This window comes from Eublepharis macularius, chromosome 19, assembly GCF_028583425.1.
Source record: "Eublepharis macularius isolate TG4126 chromosome 19, MPM_Emac_v1.0, whole genome shotgun sequence".
In the NCBI taxonomy this organism is placed as follows: Eukaryota; Metazoa; Chordata; class Lepidosauria; order Squamata; family Eublepharidae; genus Eublepharis; species Eublepharis macularius.
In genome coordinates, this window is record NC_072808.1 from 26,446,951 (window position 1) to 26,470,567 (window position 23,617).

General features: G+C 53.9%; 2 protein-coding genes across 4 annotated transcripts; both read left to right on the forward strand.

Moving 5' to 3' along the window:
- Positions 1-4,809: 4,809 nt before the first annotated feature.
- Positions 4,810-14,970, forward strand: FAM3A (FAM3 metabolism regulating signaling molecule A). 3 transcript variants are annotated; one of them, XM_055003344.1, is made up of 9 exons: positions 4,810-4,931; positions 5,469-5,579; positions 6,655-6,678; positions 9,802-9,925; positions 10,111-10,169; positions 10,253-10,303; positions 11,661-11,745; positions 13,918-14,044; positions 14,221-14,970. In XM_055003344.1, exons 1-9 carry the CDS (start codon positions 4,919-4,921, stop codon positions 14,317-14,319), a joined length of 693 nt encoding a protein of 230 aa, XP_054859319.1. In that variant the 5' UTR covers positions 4,810-4,918; the 3' UTR covers positions 14,320-14,970. The 3 variants fall into 3 exon arrangements, with proteins under 3 accessions (XP_054859319.1, XP_054859320.1, XP_054859318.1); XM_055003343.1 differs by lacking the exon at positions 4,810-4,931 and adding an exon at positions 4,979-5,129; XM_055003345.1 differs by lacking the exons at positions 4,810-4,931; positions 14,221-14,970 and adding an exon at positions 4,970-5,129 and having other exon boundaries at positions 11,661-11,749; positions 13,918-14,010.
- A 6,050-nt stretch (positions 14,971-21,020) lies between these two features.
- SLC10A3 (solute carrier family 10 member 3) lies at positions 21,021-23,233 on the forward strand. The gene is given in 3 exon segments (XM_055003589.1): positions 21,021-21,382; positions 21,468-22,241; positions 22,243-23,233. Coding segments are annotated over 2 exon segments (1,278 nt in total). The 5' UTR covers positions 21,021-21,382; positions 21,468-21,602; the 3' UTR covers positions 22,882-23,233.
- The last annotated feature ends 384 nt before the right edge of the window (positions 23,234-23,617 follow it).

Here is a 23,617-nt window from a genome sequence, read left to right on the forward strand (position 1 = left end):
GCGCAGAGGCCTTTTATCCTTCTCAGGTCCATATTCACAGTCTGAAGGGGAGCGGTCCCTTCCGCCCCCCGCCCCGCTTCCCAGGCCTCCCTCCCTCCCCGACCCTCTGAGGCGCCCACGGCCGAGGCTGCCGGGCGCCCTAAAGGCCGGGCCGTGCTGGGGCGGTCGCCGCCGAGCCTAGGCGCAGAGGGGGGCCCCTCCGTCCTCGGCGAGGCCGCGCACGAGTTCGGCAGGCCTCCCTCCCGGTGGCAGCGGCGTCGGCGTCGCCCTTCTGTTTTCCGCCCTCGTCCTTCGCGGGAACAAGCGCGCCTCCGCCTCTTCTCCCCGCCGCCCGAGGGGCGAGAAGCGCCGGCCAACGCCGAGGGGCCTCCGCCGGGCCGCTGCGGAGCGGGAATGGGCCGCCCGGCCGGCGAGGAACGAGGCCCGCAGGCCGCCGCGCGGGGACCCGCAGGAGCCGGCCGGGGGAACCTCTCCGGACGCGCCGAGGGGAGTCGGGAGGAGCTCGCAGGCGGCCGGGCCCGCCCTGCCCGGTCCTCCCCGCTCCCCGCTCCCCGCCCCGCGCGCCCTTCCCTCGGAGCCTGGGCGGAGCCGCCGCCAGAAGATCCTGCTGGGGCCGGAGCTGCGGGAGCCGCCGTGGGCTGCAGGCCGCGAGGGGCTTCGGCGCTGCGGGGAAGAAGGGCAGGCGGCCGGGCAGGCAGGCAAGCAGGCCCGGCGGAGCTGGGAGGCCGCGAAGGCGCGGCGCGGCCTGGTCCGGGCGGGCAGCGGAGGGGGCCGCCGGTGCGGTGCGGCGGGCGGGCGGAGACCCCTCTTTCCGCGGGGCGGGCGCGGCCCTCTCTAGCGCTCTCGGGCGCCAGGGAGGCCGCGGGCGGGTCGCGGTTCCTGCGGCTGTCGCGAGGCTCGGCAGGCGCTCCGGGCAGCGCTCGGGCCGGGCAGGCGCCTCTTGCTGGCGCGGCTCGCTTGCGGGTCTCTCCCCAGCCCTGGGGCGGCGGGAGCTGGTGGCGGCCGGCCCTGGTCTACGCGCGAGTTGCGCCGGCCCGGGGGGAGGCGGGAGGGCCGAAGGCGGCGGGCGGGGGGCCTGCCTGGGCGCTCGGCAGCGGGGCGAGCCCCTCCCCGGCCCAGGCCCCCGGCCCAGCCCTCCCCGCAAGCCGGGAACGGGTGCGAGCGGCTGGGCTCCTGGCGAAGGGCCCTTCCCCGGGGCCCCAGAAAGTGTTCGCAGTCGTGCTTGCCGCTTACAGTTTGGATTAGGAACGGGGAATCGAGCCGTTGGCGGGAATTGGTTTGCCAAAGGACGCTGGAAGAGGGCATTTAAATCCTGGCTCAAGAAGGCTGCCCCTAACTCGGGCGCTGCCCTGGTTTTGATCCGCAGCCCGTTCAGCGCCGCCTCACGGGCTTAGGGTGGTACCGATGCGGGGTGGCTCGTGGCATAATTCTGCAGGGACGTGCGTTGTTTTCTAAACTTTAAACATGAAAAATTATGCGCGCACAGAGTGCAGCTGCCTCAGTGGCCCTGGCTGGGGAGAAAGGTGGGGTGTAAATGTAAATACTGACTAGATGTGACACCGGTCCTTTCCAGCCGCCATGTTTTGCCGGAGAATGCGCTGCCGGCCGCCCTCCAGCTGTGTACAATTGCTGTTCTGTCTGAAAGGGGCAGGGTGCGTATGTTCAGCTTCAGTGGAAGCAGGTGAGAACCCCGGCAAATCAAGGTGCCCCGGGATGCCTCTGTAGGGAGGCCGAAGATATGCACTGCCCCTTCCGGACGAAATGGTGGTCACATGTATCAGGCACATCGTCTGACGCGTTCTCCCCAAATGTGAGGTAAAACATAGTGTGTGAAAAGGGCTATAGGAAATCTGTGATCAGGGTTCTTCCTCCTACTTTTTTAAAAAAAGTTAAAAACAGTCAGGACAGGGATCCACACTGAGTAGAGTGTCCTTTCTAAAAAACTATTTCCCTAAATTTTACTCCTGATTCTAATGGTGCAGGGGGAAGAGTAAAACCTCCTCAGAATCACAGACTCGGGTCTGATCCCCCGGGCGGCGGCTGCTGCTGCTGCAGCTGCTCTTAACTTTAGAAAAAACCTACAGGAGATCCTATTGATGGATCTCCTGCGTCAGGTCCTGTCTAACCTGTATTCATGTCCATGAAAAAAGCTAGCCCTTGTGGTAACCTCAAGGTAATATTACTGCCATGTTCTCTGTTTGGAGCTGCCTTTGAAAAAGTGTCCAGAAGCTTACAGTTAATCCAGAATGAGTGGCAAGACTCCTATAATTAGCAAATTACAGAACCGCATCATTTCTGTCTTGAAATGTAACACAGATAAAAATCAGATTTCGAGAACTAGCACTGTCTTCATCACCAGAGGTTCAGTGCGCGCACTGGAGTGTGTCACAGTTCTCCGCACAGCCTCCGTGTAGAACTGTTTTGACCCCCTACTGAGACTGTGGTATGCCTTCCTCTCTGTGCAGCAAAACTGCGAGGATCCCCCACTTGGCTGCCTTTCTTAGAGAGCGGAAAAAATTGATTACTGGTTGAAACTGCACAGATCCAGCTTCTGCATTCTCCCGGACTTAAATCTCTCCCGACAATAACTGCAGTTATTATGAATAATATTGCTTTAGGGGATCAGGAGGTCTGTGCAGATTGGCCAAGTTTTCACCGGCTGGGGTGCTTCTAGAATGATTTTTACAGTTAGTCCCCAGGAGCATGTGGGAGCCACATTCATCCACAGGCACCGAATGATGGGAAGAAAATCCCTAACGGAACAATCTGTGTTTACCATGGAACTTTTTTGAGATCCCATTTGGTTTTCTGTTATGTTTCTGGTGCCAAGCATATCTGCAAAAACTCCCTTGACTTCTTTACTTCATTTGGCTTCCACTTAAATGTGTTAATCCCTGCTGTCTTTTGACTGGTAGAGGCTTTGTTCCCTGGACAGTTGTGTTCTTGTTTCTTCCCAGTACTGTTGGAATTAAAGGCAATGAGCTGGCTGCCGGGATGGCAGCCTTAGTCAGGTCCAGAGTACATTATGAAGGTAGGGATGAGAGACTGCCTAGGAACTCCCCTTTAAGCGCTGTGATGGAAGAAAGGCAGGATAGGAATGCAATGAACCAACTTGGAATTATAGAACCATAGAGTTGGAAGGATCTCCAGAGTCGAACCCTGTACACTATGCAGGAACGATGGTTGTTGGGGGTTTTCCGGGCTGTATTGCCGTGGTCTTGGCATTGTAGTTCCTGACGTTTCGCCAGCAGCTGTGGCTGGCATCTTCAGAGGTGTAGCACCAAAAGACAGAGATCTCTCAGTGTCACAGTGTGGAAAAGATGTAGGTCATTTGTATCTGCTCAGGAGGGGTGGGGTTGAGCTGAGTCATTCTGTAAGAGTTTCCCAGGGTGTGGAATGCTAATGGCGGGAGGCTTCACTGTATCCTGAGGAGGTTCTTTTGCATATGGATTGGTGCTTGATGTGCTAATCTTCTCTGCAGGGCTATTGTCGGGTGTGGAGTGCAGGAACTTCGCAAGTACCACCCCCACCCCCCAGTGACCCCTGCTCCATGCCCAGAAGATGGCAAAACACCATCAGGGTCCCTAGCCAAACTGGCCTGGGGAAAATTGCTTCCTGACCCCAAGGTGGCAATTGGCCTTACCCTGGGCGTGTAAGAAGGGGCTATGAGAACTAAGCACTGATGCAACCCTTCCTGCCCTCCCTCTCATGATCTGCCCAGGTTCACAGGATCAGCATCGCTGTCCGATGGCCATCTAGCCTCAGCTTAAAAACCTCCAAAAACCTCTCCAAAGGAGGAGAGCCCGCCACCTCCCGAGGAAGCCTATTCCACTGAGGGACCACTCTAACTTGCATGAGACGTGCTAGAGCTATGCTTAGTAATGTTGGACTAGCATCTTGGAGGCCCAGGTTCAAATCCCTGCTCTGCTATGGAGGCTCACTGGGAGTCTCAGCCTAACCTACCTCATAGGACTGTTGTGAGGATAAATTGGAGGAGGGGAGGAGGAGGATGTCACCTGCTCTGAGTCCCCATTGGGGGGAAAAGTGGGATATATAAATGACATAAATTTAAAGTAATTAATTGGTCGTAATCAAGGGGCTGTTGCATTTTAAGTAACTCAGATTTTATGTTAATGCTTAAATGTCATAATTTTGTTGTATTTTATAGACTTAAAAAAAATTATTGTGAGTTGCCAGGAGAACCTGCTCTGGTGCTTAGGCAGCATACACGGGGTTTTTTTCTGGGGAAAGAGGTGGTGGAACTCAGTGGGTTGCCCTCGGAGAAAATGGTCACATGGCCGGTGGCCCCGCCCCCTGATCTCCAGACAGAGGGGAGCTGAGCGGCGCGGAGGGCAATCGCAACTCCCCTCTGTCTGGAGGTCAGGGGGCGGGGCCACCGGCCATGTGACTATTTTCAAGAGGTTCCGGAACTCCGTTCCACTGCGTTCCAGCTGAAGAAAAGCCCTGAGCATACACAATTTAAAATATGACCAGAATGATGTATATAACCACAATTTAAAATATAACCAGAAGGCCAGGATTGGTTGTGACTCTCTGTTGGGGGGAAAGACCAGATTCTTGCTGTCTAATGTGTGTAATGGAAACAGTACTAGACTGTTCTCTTTTGACTGACGCAATCCGGATGTTATGAGGATTGGGTATTTGGATTTGTGTTAATGTTTTCACGGAAGACCTGGCTGATCTTCTCTGAGTCCTTGAGATGATGCAGGCTATACTACACTACAAAAAAGAGGACTGTTTTTAAAAGGTCTTTGGGATGATTCGGGCTGTCCTTTCTCATTTCTGCAGCTTGAAAAGGACATGTAACTAACCCATGGCAGAATCCGTCCAAAGTCTGGGCGGTTGAGGCGAGTAGAAACATTGGATTCTCGCTGGTTCCAGAAACCCTCAGAGGGCCATGAGACTAGCAGGTGCGTTCTTGTTGGGAGAGCTAGGATCTGACTACGTGTTACGTTTCCCCCAGGGACATCCCCAGGTCAGGTGGAGAGGTATGTTCAAAGTTCTCCCATTTCCCAGACGTGCATGGGCTCCGTTTGGATTGAGAGCACATGGAGAAAGGGGGTTTAGGCCTTCCCCTTCAACATTTTCCTGCCCGGAAGCAACCCCAGGCAAGTGCTATTTGCCCTACTATGGAAATTGAATGTAATCAGGACACATGCTTTCCCCATACGTTGGTCCCAATCCATTCCCAGGTCCTGGGGAAATGAGTTCCCAACAGCTGCAGTGTGACTGAGGGCAATGAAAGTTGGGTCAGGGAAAAATTTCATTGCAACTTGTCAAAAAATGTAACTACTTGTTTGGCATCAAGACAGCTCTCAAACTCCAGGAGCAGCGAGGGGGGGGGGGTCTCGTGGGCAGGACTGGATGACAGCAGCACTTATTTTCTGTACTTCGCAACTTCATCGGTCTTGATGCTGACCTGACCTTCTCCTTCTCCACTGCTGCAGGCCCTCTTCGTGTCATTGTTATCATCTTGACAGCGGGACTGACCTGGATCCTTGTTAGCATCTTGTTGGGTACCCAGAGTGGCTTCTCCCGCCTGCAGCAGCTCCTCAACAGTAAGTACCAGGGCAGCAAAATTTTGGAAGAGAGAAATAGGAAAGCCTATGTGAATCTGTCTATCAGCACCTATTAACCACAATAGTTAAAGGAAACTTCCAAGTTCAGAGGTAGCATAATTGTGAATACCAGATATTGGGAGGGGGTCACATGAAAGAGAAAGGTTGGATCCCTCCCCAACTTGCTTGTGAACTTTCAGAGGCATCTGGCTGGCAGCTGTGGAAACAGAAGGCTGAATTTGGGCTGACTTGGGTGGGAACCAGCAAAACATTCCTTAAGTTTAAGTTTGTTTCAGGCGCTGTATGCTGAGCTAGGCAGGAAGCTGCGCGTTGCTTTGGCCTCCTTGTGAGGGCTTAGTACCATATGGGGTTATGCCATCCCAAGAAGGAACCAGGCGGCAGACACTCAGCTGCAATGTGCATCTGGTTTCTGCTTTCATCCGTTGGAAGAACCGCCAGAGGGAGACTGGAGGCTCCAACACAGCAAATCCTGTATAGTTTACTGAGTGCCTTTCACTCTGTCCTGAGAACAGTTCCTAGCCATTAGTCACCCAGCAGGAAGAATACTGGTTCCTGAAGACCGTGTCAGGTCAGCAAAATGGTGCTGTGTGTGCACGTGTGTGTCTGAAGCCAGTCTCCTTGTGCACCACAGTCCTGATCCACATCAAAAACCGCGCCCCCCCCCCTCCCCATTCACACATAGACGCACGTGGGGCTGGAAATTAGGTTCTTAAGGCAGAACCTGTATCTGACCGAGAGTAGTTGTGAACCTAGGGAGGACATGAGGATAAAGTAATGTATAGGTAGGAATTTGGGGGTAGTTTTGAAAAACTGGTGGCTCGGACTACTGGCCTGATAGAACAGGGAATTATGCTTTAAGCTGGAAGGCTGAGGCAAGTCTGTTTGGCCTTGCCTTTTGAATATCTTCTCCAAATCTGATTAAACCAAATCCTTCAAGTAATAGATTTTTGGATGATTAAGTTCACTTTGGTTTTGGGTTCCCAGGGAGTGAGGTGGTGAGGCAGGGCAGGTGCCGTGGCTCTTGCTGATGTAACCCTTTCTCTGCTTCCTGCAGATCCTGAGAGCCCTCCCAGTGCAGGTAGGTGACTGGGTTCCTTCTCCAGGGATTTCCCCCTCCTCCCCCTCCTCCACTTTTGGAAATCTTTAAGCCTTTTCTGCTCTTGTTAAGAACCGCCTGGTAGGGGAGCTTCAAGTTGCAGAGAGCTCCCTCCTATGCTGGGCGCCCCTTTTAGCTTGTTTCATGGTGTCTGTAGTCTCCTTGGGTCTTGAGGAAGGGAGGGAAGGGGAGGGGCTGTGATGTGGCATAAAGTCTGCAAGGAATTATGATGGGGGAAAGTTGTTTACAAATGGCGGGTATCAATTAATAAACCCATTGTTCGATCATGTGGCAACACAAGCTGAGGGACAGATTGTCACATAAGCATCAGTTGCAAAGATCTCTTGAGGTTATATAAACCACATTTCACATGGGCAGTGTGGTTGATTGCCCATCTTGCTCCAAGAAAGCATGTGCTTGAGGTGGCCAGAGAGCAGTTCGGACAAAGTGAGTTCCTAGGGGATTGCTCAGGTTAGTGGGAGACGATTCTGCATAATGTGTTTGGTGTGTTTCTGTTCCGACTGTGTGTCTGTTTTGCCTTCCTTACAACTGATGGGTGAATCCTTTGCTCCATCCTTGCTCTTCTCCCTCCATTGTCAGGTTGGAACAGGATATATGCTCCGCTCACAGTGTCAGCTGTCTGGACATCGCAGTGGGTTCAGATGATCTGAAAGGGGTGGGAGTGGAGGGTTGCACAGCAGGCACTGGGAAGGTGCGGCTCCACCTTCATTCCACATTCAGGGGAACATTCTGGGCTGCCCGTGACAAGAGCAGTCTCATTCCCATTTTTCCCCCTAATCTAGACCTTACTAGGGAAAGGGCCGTAGGTCATTGGTAGAGCACATGCCTTGCATGTTTATATGCCTTTAAATGCTGATGCCCCCACCTTGCAGGTCTGAGACACGTTGGTCTTTAACTCTAGCACTGGTGTCAGAAAATGCCCTTCAGGAATCTCGGTCCCAGGTAAATGGGCCAAGGGATCACACAGTGACTGCAGCTCACTCAGCGCTTTGTAGTTTAATTGTGTTCTCCGGACAAAACTGGCATCCTGACCAGAGGAGTGGTGGAAGGCTTGGCCTTTTGCAGTGCAGAAGGAAGCGTTGCAGTTCTGGGAGCCCTGGCAGACCTCCAGTAAAGACTTACACAAAGGGATTGTGGTGTAATTTAAGTAACTGCAAACAGAGAACAAATATTTGCTGATGGTTAAGTCCGGGGTGAAAGATCTTTGTGTGCTGATTGGTTGATATGGGTGCTGTAACTGGAGAAAGCTTTGCATCTCAGAAGAGTCGATGACTCTGCTTAGGCAGAGAGGCCCACGGAGGCTCCGTGAGCAGAGAGTGCTTGGGTGGCTTTCTCCCAGAAAAGGTTCATTCTTAGGGCAGAAGGTGCTTCTGGGCATTAAGGCCAGCTAAAGAGGAGTCCCAGTGGCAGCGTCCAGGAGGACCAGGCTGCTTCATGTTGGAAACTGAGAAGCCGGAGCGCAGGTGCGGTTCTGGGGAGCTGCTGCAACAAGGCACGTCACCTGGTGCCCTCCGTATCCTTTCCCACCCAGCCTTTGTACAGGCACAGAGCAAATACATGACTTCAAAACGTTGTCCGTATTTAATTGTGCACCCACTTCTGGTCAAGTAGTGCCAGGCCCAGTCTAAGCTGCCAGAATCAGTAAAAAGCTACACGGCCATCTTTGCTGTATGATAGTATAATGTCAGACTAGGGTCTGGGAGACCCGGGTTCAAATCCCGCTCTGCCATGGAAGCCTGCTGGGTGCCCTTGGGCCAGTCACACCCTCTCAGCCTCACTTGCCCCTCAGGCTTGTTATGAAGGGAAAATGGAGGGGAGGGGGAGGATGGGAGCTGCTTTGGGTCCCCACCGGGGAGAATGATGGGGTATAAAGGAACTGAAATAAAAGGGAAAATAAAATATATAAAATTATATGATTTAAAAAACCAATTGTGCTTTACAAAGTATACCAATGTAACTAAATGCCTATGTAGCCGCAGTACGCTTTGATACCTTATGCAGAATGAAACCCTGACCCTTGCTTGTTTGGTAGGCAGCTGGCGCTTGGGAGCCTGGCCAGGGAGCGGGCTCCTGGGGGAACGCGTGTTGCCAAGAGCTGCCAGAATCAGGTCACCCGGCCCTGCTGCCGCCGCCGCTTTGAGTCTCATGTCTGACAGAGATCAGAGGCAGCCTGGACTGGATCCTTAACGCCCGGGGAAGAGTTACTTTGGGGGGTGGGGGGACATTTTCCCAAGTGGTAGCTGTTCCACTTTGGTATCTGAGGCCAACAGCAAGAACCTGGGCAGGGGGTAGTTGGAGCTGCTGTCCCTCCTTGCCCTGCGGGTGCCTCCCCGTTGCTAAGCATCATGGCTGAGTATGGCCAGTCATCCACGAATTAGCAGCCCCCCACTAGACCAATGGAAAAGAAGTCAGCTGAACCCCTCGGCCGGCTGCTGCCAGTCCCAGTAGCCCGTTCTGGGCTCGATGGGTTCTTCATCTGTCTCAGTCGAAGGTCCTTGGCTGACTGCTGCCTGTTCCTCGTGGCATCACCGCTTCTTCAGCTGACTGTCACCTGGCTCTTTCGGCCCTTTCAGTAGGAAGGGTTAGGGAAGTGGCCAGGTGCCACCATAGAGAGGAGGTAAGCCACAAGAGCCCCGTGGCGCAGAGTGGTAAGCGGCAGTACTGCAGTCTAAGCTCTGCTCACGACCTGAGTTCGATCCTGGCAGAAGCCGGGTTCCCGTAGCCGGCTCAAGGTTGACTCAGCCTTCCATCCTTCCGAGGTTGGTAAAATGAGTACCCAGGTTCCTGGGGGGTAAAGTGTAGATGACTGGGGAAGGCAATGGCAAGCCACCCCGTAACAAAAAGTCTGCCAAGAAGACGTCGGGATGCGACGTCCCCCCCCCATGGGTCAGTAATGAGTCGGTGCTTGCACAGGGGACTACCTTTACCTGCCTTTTGAGCCCCATGTCTGGGGAGGCTCCCTGGCCAAGGCTCTGCAGTGGCCGCTCTCCTGCTACTAACAAAAGAAACCTTTGAGGCGTGAGGCATTTGGGCTTTCCTGGTCCTCTTCTCACGGTTTCCCCGTCCTCCGCGCTGCCTTTTCAGAGCCCAGGCCCAAGAAGTACAAGTGCGGGCTGCCTCAGGCCTGTCCGGATCAGACCTTGGCTTTCAAGATCACCAGCGGTGCGGCAAATGTCATCGGGCCCAAGATTTGTCTGGAAGATAAAATGTGAGTGGGGGGGGGGCCAGGGACGGCGAGATCCACTTGTTGCTGAAGCACGCCCTGGCTGGGTTTGGCATCGCAGCCTGTGAATGGTGCCCACTTGCCCGTGGGCAGCCTTGATCCAGGGGGAAGGCCTCGCTAGGAGGCCTGCGGGCGGGCACCGCGCCTGACTTGCGCTGTTCCTCTTCCAGGCTGATGAGCAGCGTGAAGAACAACGTGGGCCGGGGCCTGAACATTGCGCTCGTGAACGGTGAGGTGGGATTATGAGAGGGGAATGAGACTGCCGGAGGGTGACGTGCCGCTGTGGCTAACGTGCTTCTGCTCTGCTTGCAGGAGTGAATGGAGAGCTGATCGACGCCAAGTTCTTTGATATGTGGGCAGGAGGTGAGTGGTCGGGATTTGGTATCTGGTGAGGTGAGTCTTACCTGAGGAAACGGTCTTGTGAGGAGGATGGTTGAGGTCACTTGGGAAAGTTCCAGTAGGACTGTGGAGCATGCGGAGTCTCTTTGGATTTGTGTGGCAGTAATTCATAATAATTATAATAGTAATAACCTTTGAATTCTATACTGTCCTTCAGGACAACTTAACACCCATTCAGAGCGGTTTACAAAGTGTGTTGTTATTATCCCCGCAACAATAATTACCCTGTGAGGTGGGTGGGGCTGAGAGAGCTCTGAGAGAGCTGTGACTGACCCAAGGTCACCCAGCTGGCTTCAGGTGGAGGAGTGGCGAATCAAACCCGGCTCTCCAGATTAGAGTCCTGCCACTTTTAACCACTACACCAAACTGGCTCCCAGCTTCCAGAGGCCTGTTCCATATTTCCTCTGAAAGTGAGGAGAAGGACAAAGGTGTCGCCGGAAAGGTTGCCATTTTGACTGACTAGCTGCAGGTTGGGAAATGTGAGGGAAGAGGCTGCAGGGTTGCTGTGGTTCCCCTGATAGCCAAAAGTGCTGGGTGCTGGGTGGAAACACTTGCAGGGTTGTGTTTGTGAACTAGCTGGCTTAAGGCAATGCAAGCGACTTGGAGGGGGGGAGGGGGGAGCTGAAAGACAGGCACTACAGCTACAGCTAGGAGGCTTCTTAGTGCCGGTGACGTGTCACGTGTTCTGTACGACCGGGACACGGAGTAGATCCTGGCGCAAGCAGAATGTGCCGTGGATTGTTCAGAGAGTGCTTACGATTGCAGGAATGGAAGAAGGCATCCAGTTTTTACGGTGTGGCATGCCTTTGAGGAGGAAGGAACTGTGGAGGCCATGGGCAGGGTTGTATGTGCTTAACAAAAGATCTGTGCCAATCAGTCCGTGTTCTGTGCCCAAAATAAACACTCTTGAAGACAATATACCTTGTATAAAGGGGGAACATTTGCATATTTTCTTGGACATCTTATCCGTCTGTTTTAATGGCTGTGTATTAATGGCTGTGTATTGTTCTGGTCGTGGCTAAGAGTAAGGAGCCTCCCCGCCCCCTTAGCATCATACTTGACAACCCCCTCAGATTTCAGCCAGTGTTTCTCACGTACATTTTCAAGTATATCTTTGCAGTCACCAAAACTTGCTTTTAAAAACAGAGAAAACTGAGAATCTCAGAAGACTGAATTCTTTGCTCAATGCTGTATTTTATTGCTTTTCTCTGTTTCTGCGAAACTGTAGCATACTAACAGTCTGCCAGAAATTAGAAGAACACGTGGAGAGACCTCCTTCTTCTCTAATCATTCTGTCTCTCTTTCTCTCTGTCCGCTTCAGATGTGAGTGAGTTGCTAAAATTCATCCGGCCACTGCATGAGGGGACACTGGTATTTGTGGCCTCGTATGATGACCCTGCCACAAAGTGAGTGAGTACGACTGACGGCCGCCTGTGCCGATGAGATGCCGGGTGTCGTTGTGCCATTGCTTGCATGCGGCACCGAGGCAGCGCTGCTGCTTACACGAAACCCATCTGAGGTTGCTGGAAGCTTCGGACTTGGCACCTGCCTTCCAAGCTTCAGGCTGTTGCCCTGCCAGCATTGGTTTATTGTGTTTGATGGTTTAGGTAGCCCCACCCCCTCTTTTGTAAGCTGACTCCTGTTGTTGTATGCCCTGTTGATTTCTTTGTTTTATTTATTTACTTGCTTCATTTGTAGTCTGCCTTTCTCACTGACGTTAGAAAACGTTATAACGTTAGAAAAATAAAAGTAATATATGTCCAGTAAACAGTGCCTAAAACTGTCTGAAATATGTCGAATTGTAATTTAAGTATTTTATTTTGAAATCTGTTTCAAAAGCCTGCACTGAGAAGGAGAAGGGGCAAAAATACTTTTAATAAGTATACACCTCCTCTTTTATATTCCCCAAGCTTACGTGAGCGTCGTGATTGAGTGAGGGAAGACCCCAAATGCCTCTGCTTATTGATCACTATCAGTCATGATTGTTTCTGAGGGGCCAAGAGGGAAGCCTGCCCCTGTTTCTTGCACTTTGCCCCTTGGGAGCTCCTTCACACATGCATGTCCCTCGTGAGATTGCTTGATAACAGATGACTGTGAAGTGAACTCTGTTGAAGAGCACTTATGGCTGAAATGATGCCAAAGTTTTGTCCGAATCTCCAAGTTGCTGATGGGTGCAGTCGCTGGATAATGACAACACGTGTGTGTTAGTTCATCTCGGTTCTCAGCTCTGCAAAAGGAGTTGAGTACCGAGCTGTGGCTCCTGCTAGTGTCTGGGGTCAGTGTTGGGCTGCCAGCTCCAGCACACAGCAGGTCTTTTATGCCTGCAGTAGTGGCACAGAAGAGAGGACTGCTGGGTGCGTGATTCCTCCCATGCAGACAGGAGAAGGAATTCCAGGTGAAATTTTCTATTGAAGTTCTCATTGTAGACCACATGAAGAGGCCTGGAGCTTGAATCTCTTGAGACAGGAGCTCCTAACCTTGTGGAATCTGTGGGAATTTTGAGAACATTGAACGGGCAGCTCTGTAAAAGGGCAGCCAGGGGAGCTGAGGCCGGTCACAGAATGTTAGAAGGTTGGAAGCCAAATATGATGCAGCCAGCCATTTCCAAACAGGTGTTTCTTAAGAACCCAAAGAGCCTCCTGGGCTCTGAAGCACCTCCTGCTCTAGTGACGTGGAGGGAAAGCCAGGACAGACGCTGGCAAGCAGCATGGTGTGCAGGGTGCCACAGTGGGGATGGCTGTATGCGCCCAGGACATCACCCTTGGGCTGTTCCTCATCATTTCGCAAACATGTTGCCCGCTGCTTTATGTTTGTGTAGAGTTGGCCCTCTGTGATGCTTGTTCAAGATGTGGGGCTGCCTGTGAGGGCCCCGTTGTCCGCTTTAAATGGAGCCCCTCGTGGCCAGCAGATCTGCTCAGTTCCAAGTGAGGGACTATCGGCTGCTGAAGGGGCTGTGGTCCGTGCCACAGGGGGAGGGCTTCATTTCAGGCAGGAGACCTCCAGTCAGCTAATCTGATGCTGCAAAACATTTGTTCAGGCCTCATGTGGAACATCCCAAGGAAATTTAGTCCTTTTTGAGAAGGACCTGCTTTCCCCACAACCAGCCAACCTGCATCAGAAGCGCTGAAGAGGGACTCCACTGGTGCAAATAAACAATTGCTCCTTCCAGGGTATATTCTGATAAACAAGCTAGCGAAAACAGAACAGCACGTAATCCAGCTCTGGTGGAGCAAAAGTTGGGTTGTGTGTAGTGCCTGGGAGTGTCTGACTGAGATGTGGGGAACCTGGGTTTGACTCCGCACTCTGCCACGCGAGTCACCGTGGGTGACCTTGGGCCAATCACACACACACACGCCACCGAGCCTCCTTTGCAGAGTTGTTGGGAGGATAAAACGGAGGAGGGGAGAACGATAAAAGCTGCTTTGGATCCTAACTGTGTGGAGAAATAAAAAACTTTATTTAATTCAGCTCTGGTGGTCCAGAAGTAGGGCTGTGTGCTCAGGGAAGAGTGCCTGAAAGTGTCGGAGGGAGGGGGTAAGCAGTAGTGGCTTGTTTGCTCACGGTTGTCCCTTCTCCAGAATGAACGAAGAGACTCGCAGAATCTTCACTGAACTGGGCAGCAGCATTGCTAAGGACCTGGCCTTTCGGGACAGCTGGGTCTTCGTTGGTGCCAAAGGGGTGCAGGACAAGAGCCCCTTTGAGCAGGTATGGTGGTGCCCTTCTCTTTCCCCCCAGGGTCTGTGATGCCTCCCCGAAAGGCTGATTGGAGCGGGGAGGGGGACAGAGCGTAGAGATAACGGACCTCAAAGCTCTTAGATGGCCCCCAGGAGAAGAGGTGGTGCCCACCACCCTCAGCAACTCTCATCTTGCTCCCTCCACAGCATGTCAAGAACAGCAAGAGCTCCAACAAGTATGAAGGCTGGCCCGAAGCGCTCGAGATGGAGGGCTGCATCCCTCAGCGAACTGCTGAGGTCCAGTGAGGGCGTGCCGCCGCCACATGATGTGGGGGGAAGGTGTCTGCCTGTCCGCCCTGCTATCTTTCCAAATGGTTTCAGCTGTCCACGCTCCTCCTCTGGGCTGGCCTCTTCCAGCAACCAAGTTTTCCTTTTTAAAGGGCGTTTCTGGACCAGACCATGGGAAGGGGAATATTATCAAACCACCTCTGGACCAGCCCCCAAGCCTCTTCTAGTGCCTTATTTCTCCCCTGGTGGAGGAGTTAATCCAATTTGACCTTTTCCCTGCTGTTGCGAATTCCAGGAGGAAACGCGTGCCGTCTGTTGGCCGCTGGGACACTGCTCAGGGACGTGTGCATCTTTGTGGAGCTGTCCTCCTTTTCCTGCAGTTTGCTAAAGGGACCGGTCGTTCCTGTCATAGCCTAGTGGGTTTAAGTGAATAACCTCTCTTGCCAGAAACTTCCTGTTTTAAAGACAGCTCCTTTATTATTTTGGTACTTTTGACAGATGCCTTGTTGCTGTTCCTAACCAAGGCCATGTTATGCTTTGGTTATGATAAGAAGGGAAAAGAGAGCTCTGTGTTCATGTTCATAGTAGAGGGAATCACAGTTGGGAATTCCCATTTTTAAAACTGAAACTTGTTGCTAAATAGCTTCTCTCAATAAACAGGTGACAATGGCCTTTTCTGCTTACTGTTTTTATAGGTGCCCATAACTGCAGGCACAACTTGTTCACTAGGTGGGAGTCACACGGTGTCTAAGAGTAACCCTAACGCTGCTCCCAACTGCTTCCATTCCTGCTATACACTTCCATTGTAGCCACTGTTTTGACGGGTGTGTTCCAGTGCAAAGCAGGTCTCCAGCCTACAGGCTAGGGAGAACCCTGGCCCCCTTTCCTATCTGCCTCCCCTCCCCTCTGTGGCCTTCCATTGGGGATTCTGAAAGAATAGGTGCGTTGGCTGCCCATATGCCACCCGCGTGCATAAAAACGAGACCCCTGTGCAGTTCCTCCCCCACCCCAGGGCAGAAAGGCAGTTGGATGCACGTGTGGAGGAGTGCACGTTCTTGGGAGGGGAGGAGGAGGAAGAGGATGGATGTCAGCAGTGGCCAGAGTATGAACTAGGGGCCTCTGCGGTAAGGCTTCTTTGTCGAAAGCTCCATGCGACACGATCCTGTTAGCGCTGCCTGTCTTCGGAAATGAATAGTATCCACCGGTCTTACCAAATGGAAGTGCGAAGACACATCAGTTGCGTGAGTCATAAAACCAGGTAATTTTGTCTCTAAAACCAGGACCCATGGAGCCCTGTGAATGTACTGAGCGGCTCAACAAGGAGGGCAAGAGCAAACTGGTTTTGTGTTATATCAAATTTGGGGGGTGTTACGGTTAGGAAAGGGGGAAAGTGCTGCAAACAACCTTAGACCAAAGCTTCCCTGGAAAACACTCGGATACTCGCCTGCCAGATGTTCCAAAGTGGGGACAAAGAAAAGTCCAAAGCTCCTAGATATTTACGGGCAATGGAGTCTGACCTAACACAGCCTCCTCTATGAGATTGATTAACAGATCTAACCAATCTCAAGCAAAGCTCTTATCTCTGAGGTCAGAGTCTGTTTCCACCAATCAGAGAATTATTACAGGAGGGTCTCGTCATTTTAATGGTTCTGCACTAACATGACAAAACGGGAATCAGGCCCAAACCCTTCGTCAAAAAAGGATTAAGTTGGCCGGTAGCCCTAATGTGGAATGGGGTGTAAGGGGTTATTCTCACGCAAGCTCCAGGGGTCCAAGAACCTCGACGCTCTAGGTGGCCCTCTTGAGCCATAATGAATCTTGGGGTTCTGTCACGGGGGGAGTGTGTGTTCCGGTTGTCCAGCGTTGCAAAGGACGCTACTTAACCTACTGAACCTCCAGTGCCCTTTTGTAGAGGTACGGGGCTCGTGCTGGGTTCTTCGATCTTCCTTTGCATTGGGGCACCTACTTCCTGCTGAGAAGGAACTTGCAAGCTGAGACAAGGTGCCTTCGGCTCAGAGCATCTGCCTTCTACTTACCTCTCTGAGTGTGTGTGACTCACCCGAGGTCACTCAATGAGTTTCAGGGCAAACGGAGAATTTAAAGCCGGGGACGTCTGCCTGCCAGGTGTGTGTGTGCCACAGCCCGTTCCCAGTGCTACGGGAGTGGAGTGCTGGCTGCCAGCACCTCAATATAAAATACCTCTCCTGAGCACCCCAAAGTCATTTCTTCTTTGAGAACCAACATCTCATCCAAGGAGGGCTCTTGGTCAGTGCTCATCAATGACCAAGTCTCCTTTAAAGCATATCCTCTGTGTTCTAGTTCAGAATACTTCTGTAACAGGTTCATGTTATCAGAAGCTTCTTCCTGAATGAAGTTTTGCTTTCACTCTGGGCTTATTTTAGCCCCCAAAATAACTGTCCTCACAATATTTGACAGGTTGGCAAAACACATTTTTTTCATCCCAGGCCTTGAGGCGTAACCAGTAATAACAAGCTCTTTAGAAAATGGCTTATGTGACGCTGCGGAAGAAGTCATCGTCACAGAGAAAAGCTCACACCTGATAAGCCAGAGCCTTGCCACTGCTAGCGTTTAATCACGGGGGACCAGTTAATAGGACTTCCGCGTTCATTGCAATTTACCTCCATATACCAAGTGATGGGAGAGGTGCTGCTATCATATCTTGTGGTGGGGCAGCTACAGGGTTTCCTGAATGATTCTTCATTGACCCACCGCCTTGCCGATGTGGGGATACGAGCGACTGCCTTACAGTGGCTCGTCTGTTTCTCTCCACGGTCAGTCGGGGACAGAGGGTGGCGCTTGGGGAGAATTGTCATCCCGCCACCCATTGGTGTGCAGTGTCCCTCAGGGGGCGATACTCTCCCCACTATTGTTTAATGTTTATATCCACTCCCTCACCCAGTTGGTGCAGAGTTTTGGACTTGGGTGTCATCAATATGCCGATGACACCCAATTATATCTGATGATGGACGGCCAGCCCGACTCTGCCCCGGCTGTCTTGGAGCGTGCCTTCGAAGCTGTGACTGGGTGGTTGAAGCAGAGTCGGTTGAAACTAAATCCCACAAAGACGGAGGTCCTGCATGTGGGTCTGGGGTCCATGGGTACAGGACTCCAGCTCCCCACTCCTGATGGAGCACCGCTTACGCCGCTGGCGAGAGTGAAGAGCCTGGGGGTGATCTTGGATGCCTCCTTGGCTATGGAGGCACAGATCGCAGCAGTTGTCCGGTCTTCATTCTTCCATCTGACACAAGCCCGGCAGCTTGTCCCCTGCCTGTCGACCCGCGACCTAACAGCAGTGATCCAAGCAACAGTCACCTCTAGATTAGACTACTGCAACTCGCCCTACGCTGAGCTTCCCTTGGGCTTGATCCGGAGATTACAGCTGGTTCAAAACGCAGCTGCACGGGTGATTGCAAGAGTCCTGACAGGGGAACATAAAACACCTATATTACGCCAGCTGCATTGTCTACCAGTTGAGTACCGGGTCCGGTTCAAGGTTTTGGTGCTGACCTATAAAGCCCTGCGCAGACTGGGTCCAGCATATCTGCGGAACCGCCTCTCCTTATATATACCCCGGAGGACACTTCGTTCTACACACAAAAAACTTTTGGTGGTCCCCAGTCCTAGGGAGGCTCACCTGGCCTCGACCAGAGCCAGGGCCTTTTCGGTTCTGGCACCGGCCTGGTGGAACTCTCTGTCTGATGAAACCAGGGCCCGGCAGGATTTATCCTTCCGCCGGGCCTGCAAGACAGAGATGTTCCGCCAGGCATGTGGCGGAGGCTAGGCTGGGCCCCCACCGGCCATACTTGACTTGAAAAAATCTGTCTACCACCCTATATATATATATCTATAGATATGGATATATGGGCCATGTCTGAAATGAAGTAACTCTTCCATTGCCATCTGAGAAGTTTTTATTGTATGTAGTGTTTTAAATTTTATTGTCATTTTTTCCCTGCTTTTGTGTTTTTATGTAAATTAAAATGTTGTGCTCCGCCCTGAGCCTGCTTGGCGGGGAGAGTGGACTCAAAATCTAATATAATAAATAAAATAATAATATCTAGCTTATGAGCTTCATAAAGACATTGGGGTGCCTACAATTGCTGGATAGTTTTATTCTGTTTTAAGGTCGTTGATGTGCCATAAATGACTATCTTGCTGTTGGCAGGGAAATTTATTTATTTACCTCATTTATATCCCACCTTTCCCCCCAAAGTGGTTTCCATTACTCTTCCTTCCAGCATTTAGCCTAAGCTAAGAGGGTGTAACTGGCCATCTTGGTCTCCCGAGATCCTGGCCTGAGACTGTAACCACTATGCCACACTGCACCATTCCTGTTCCTGCACCTTGGGGAATGAGGTGTGCGGAGAACGGCCGTTGCAGAGGAGCGTTGGCAGTTCGTGGGCTTTTGGAAGCAGCCGTGGGGCAGCTCGATGGACTCTGTAAGTCGGATTTTTCTGGATTTATCTGAAGTTGTAGACCTTTCCGGCAGGGTGGCCTAGTTTCTTCAGCAAGCAGCGGGGGGGGGGGGGGTGTCTGGGCCACTTGTGTGCGCAGGAACGGGGAGATGCTGCTTGGGAAGGGAAGTGCAAACGGAGGGGGGGGAGGCTGTGTTGGGTAGTGAGTGGGACGGGAAGCTGAGCCTTTGGCTTGAAGAGAGAAGTGACTCGGCTTTTCTCAGGGTCCTCCACCAGCAGGCCATCTCTCAAAGAGATTTCGTCCACCCTGTTGTCATGGCTGTACCCCACCCCTGGCATTATTCCCAGCTGACAAGTCAAGAGCGGCAAGAAAAACGAAATTGATCACAGATAGCCAAATACAGAAATTCATGTAATTTACAAAGTTGTACAAAATCCTCAAAACATTTCACAATGCAAATATACTTTTTCATAAATAATGTACAACTATACAAGTAGTAATATATTCTAATAGCTATCTCCCTGTATATACAACAATAACAGAATATGTTCCATAAAGCATGAGTCCCACACCAGGAGGCCCCGGGAGCGTAAAGGTGTAAGTATCAAGAAATGTTCCTATAGTTCATGCAACTGATGTCCTCTTCTTTTTTCTCTTTAGCAGGTGTTACATGGAGAAGGTCAGTATCCAGCGAAATGCCCAGAACTGGGGCCGGCAGATTTCCGCGCAGCTTTTCGTCTAAGGAGACTTCATCAGGGGCATTAGACCTAGCTCTCCGCAGCTATTCACTTTTAAGCATATTCCTTTTACAGCACCCGAGAGCGACGCGGAACAAGTCCAACGTTCCCAGCTGAGCCGTCACTAAGAACCATTGTTAATGCTGTACCTTGATGTCACATTGCCAGTGTCATATCTGCTTTGCTTTCACAGGCCTGATGAAGCTGCAGGTGCCTGATCTCATTCCTTGGAAGCTCCCAGGGCTTCTGACCTTGTCACCGTTCATTCTCATGACTTGCTGTGTTTCAACTTTAATCTTGTACTTGCCAGGTGTCTAGACTTGATATGTAAAATATGCGAGGAGTTCCCAGGGCAGTCTCGTACCCAAAGTTTACGTGGGGGGGCGGGGGGGGGGAGTGTAATTGTGCTCGATAACAGAATGATCGGGACGCGCGCCTACAACTCCCGGCATGCCCTGGACGCGTGGGTGGGCGGGGCGAGTCGGGCGGGGGCGGTGGGTCGGTCCGGCATGGGCGGGGCCGTGATTGTGACGCGCCCTCCGGGGCGGAGTCGAACGGAGGAGGAAGCGGAGCGGAAGGCGGCCGAGGCGAGCGCCGGGACGGGCGGCGGCGGCGGCGGGTGAGCGGCTGCGCCGGGCGCGCCGAGGGGAGGCCCGGCCCCTCCAGCCCGTCTCCGCAGCGGGGGGGCCTCGGAGGCGGCTGCGGGGCGGGCTGGCCCGGGGCGGGGCTCTGGAGGGGCGGCGGCTTCGTTCCCCGCAGGTGCCGGCGGCTTTCCGGGCTCAGCTGACCGGGAGGCGGCCCCTGCCCCTCTGCCGCTGCTGCCTCCGCGGCCGGGGGTCTCCCGCCTCGGGCTGAGCCGCCCCGTCCCTCCCCCCCGGGGACCTGCCCTGGCGGAGGGGGGATGAGGCGGCATTTGGGGGGGGGCGGGGGGCGGCGCCGGTGCTGCCGGGAAGGGCCGCGGAGCTGGAAAACTTGGAGCTCTTTGGGGGCCGGGGGGGGGGGATGGACCGGCCTCTCTGCCCTCCTGCGCGGCTCCCCCCCCCCCGCCTCGGGGGCTCCTTGGCTGCGGCGGACGGCCGTCTCTTGCCATGGGCTGCCCCCCCCCCCCCCGAGCTGCTCCGGCGACCCCAGGAAGAGCCGCCCGGGACGCTCTTGGGGCTGCCTCGCGGTTCTCCCTCCAGCCTCTGCCGGCGCTCGGCCCCGTGGCGGGCAGTGCAGAGGGGGCGCCGCCTGGCCGGGGGGGGGGGCTCCCCTCCCCTCCCCTCTGCCCGGCCGCCCCCGGGCCGCTTGGGTTTGTGTTCGCGGCTGAGGGTTGTGGGCCGGGCCGCCGCCTCTCCCCCTCCCTCTCCGAGGCGCCTGGCCCCTCCCGCGGCCCTGGGGACCCTCGGCCTGGTCCCCGTCCCCGAGGGGGCGCCCGGCGGCATCTCTCGCCGCCAGGTAAGGCCGGGGGGGGGGCTTGCCTGCCTGCAGCCCAGAGACTTCCTCGCTGCTGCCCTGAGGTTGCCGCGGAAGGCGCCGCTGCCGCTTCCCCCCCACCCCCCGGGTCGGCTTTTCTCCTGTTGCCTGCCCTGCCAGGCTCTGCTGCTGCAGGTGCTCAGGTGCGGAGGCCTTCTGCTCCAGCAGAGGAGGCCGGGCAGCCAGCGGGACTCGGGAGCCGAGGGGACTCTCTGGCCCCAGAAAAGTTCTGGGTTCGAGACTGCGGCAGCTCAGCTTTGGGAGGCGGGAAGGAATGGCCTGCCCTGGGGAGGTTTGGTCCCCGCCTGCCTTGGCCCACGGGAATTGTCCCACGGCGGCGTTTACACTCTACTTTTTTCCACTAGGGGGACTCCGATATTGTTCTCAATTCCTCCATTTTATCCTCAGGACAACTCGGTCCCTGAGAGCGTCTGACTGGTCCAGGTCACCCAGTGAGCTTTTAGGGCAGAGCGGGCATCTGAACTGGGTCTCCCAAATCCAAGCCCGGTGCTCTAATCGCTTCTCCACTTCATTTAGGTTGCAAAGGATGCGGCTGAGCCCTGAAGGAGGCTAATCCCCGGCCAGCAAATCCGTGTTCTGTGGGTGCCAGAGGGGAAAACCGAACGCGGTGTGGAATGAACCATCGGTGTGCCTTTGCCATCCGTTTGCACCATGCCCAGGGCAATCTCCGCCCTCCTCCTCTTTCTGGTGGTCAGCTGGGCTGGAGGACCGATTGCAGGTGGCTCCTACCTTAGTGTGGGGGATGGCAAGACGGCGGAGTTCGACTTCCCTGAAAACAGCCGTGGCGTCTTTGTGGTGTCCTGTTGCTATCCGGGGCCGGGCGCATGGCTGAGCGTGGCCTCTTTGGAGCCGACAGTCTTAGTCGCTGAGAACGTCAGTGCCTCCTGGGGAGGGGGCTTTGTGGTTGAAATCCAGTCCAGCCTGGCTGGTTTGGCTCCACTTCAGCTACGACTGTTGGAGGACAGCCGCCTCATAGAAGAACGAGTGGATTTCCGGATTCGAGTCTCCGCTAGAGGCTCAGAGCCCACCCCATGGTCTGGGTTGGGCCATTTCTCAGAGAACCCGGTCCTTTATGTCCTCCTGCCGCTCATCTTCCTCAACAAGTGTGCATTTGGTTGCAAGGTCGAAGTAGAGGCTCTGCGAGGCCTGGTGCGGCAGCCCCATCCTGTGGTGCTGGGCATTCTGGGCCAGTTTGTGGTCATGCCCGTTTATGGCTACCTCATGTCTGTGGCCTTCTCTTTGCCCAAGCCCCTTGCCTTGGGGTTGGTCATTGCGTGCTCCTCGCCTGGTGGGGGGGGGCGGCTACCTGTACAGCCTGCTGCTGGGGGGGGACGTGACCGTCGCCATCTCAATGACCCTGCTGTCCACGGTGGCCGCCACAGGGCTCATGCCACTGTCCTCGGCCTTCTATGGCCGGCTCCTCGGTGCTCACGAGACTCTTCACGTGCCCTTCCTCAAGATACTCATCACCCTGCTCTTCATCGCTGTGCCCATCTCGGCTGGCATGCTGGTCAAGTGGAAGCTGCCTCGCCTCTCCCGCCTGCTGCTGCTCCTCATCAGGCCTTTCAGCTTCACCCTCATCGTGGGGGGGCTCTTCATGGCGTACCACATGGGAGCCTTCATCTTGGCCAGCGTGCAGCTGCCCACGGTGCTGGCCGGCCTCACTGTGCCCGCCTTCGGCCTTCTCCTGGGCTACCTGCTGGCTTGGTGCCTAGGACTGCCTGGGCCTCAACGTCGGACGGTTAGCATCGAGGTCGGGGTGCAGAACAGCTTGCTGGCTTTGGCGGTGCTGCAGCTGTCCTTTCAGCGGGCCCAGGCAGACTTTGCCTCACAAGCCCCTTTCATTGTGGCCCTGAGCAGCACTTCGGAGATGTTGCTGCTGGTTTTGGGGCACTTGATGTACAAGAGGCTCTGCTCTGCTGGCTCCTGAGTGCCTCCTGGGAAGGGGAGGCGGATACCAAAGAGAGCGAGTGTGGGATGTGGCCCGCAGGGGGAGCGACTGATACCGAAGGCCTCGGGAGGTGGGCCCTGGGCACTCGCTGCAGGGAGCCTCAGGCGTCCCCAGTAGGGTGGCCCAGATGCAGGGGTCCTTTAACCTTACAGGAATCCCAGTGGCGGCTGTATCTTGGTCTGGCCTTTTAAAAAAACGACCCACCTCTTCCCCTTCTTCTTCAATCCATTTGTCTTTCTAACCGATGACAGGTTGCTGTGAAGCTTGGAGCCACAACTGTGTGTGGACTGGGAGGCGTACAATGGGAATACAGGGTTTGAATAAAAGGAGACAAAAGGCTTTGCATTCTTTGTGTCTGGATCTTCCCATTTTTTAATCTTATTTCAGGACTTGGAGACTTGGGGGACGTTGAAATAATAGGATGTTCAGATATGGTAGGAACAGTAACAAATCTTTTAAAAATCTCCAGTCACGTTCATATGAATTTGGAGGCAGGAAATATATTTCCTTTCCCCTTCAGAGTGTCGAAGGTTGTATGAGAGAGGCGCCACAGCCGTGGGTGTGTGTGCTGGTTCTTGTTTTAAGAAAAACGGTTGTGTCAGAGGCGATCATGAGAAAGGTGTACTCTTTGCAAGTGACAGTCCTGCGCCGATACAAAACAAACTGTTGATGGGTTTGGATCTCACAGAACATTCCCCCTTGGTGGGTCAGGTTT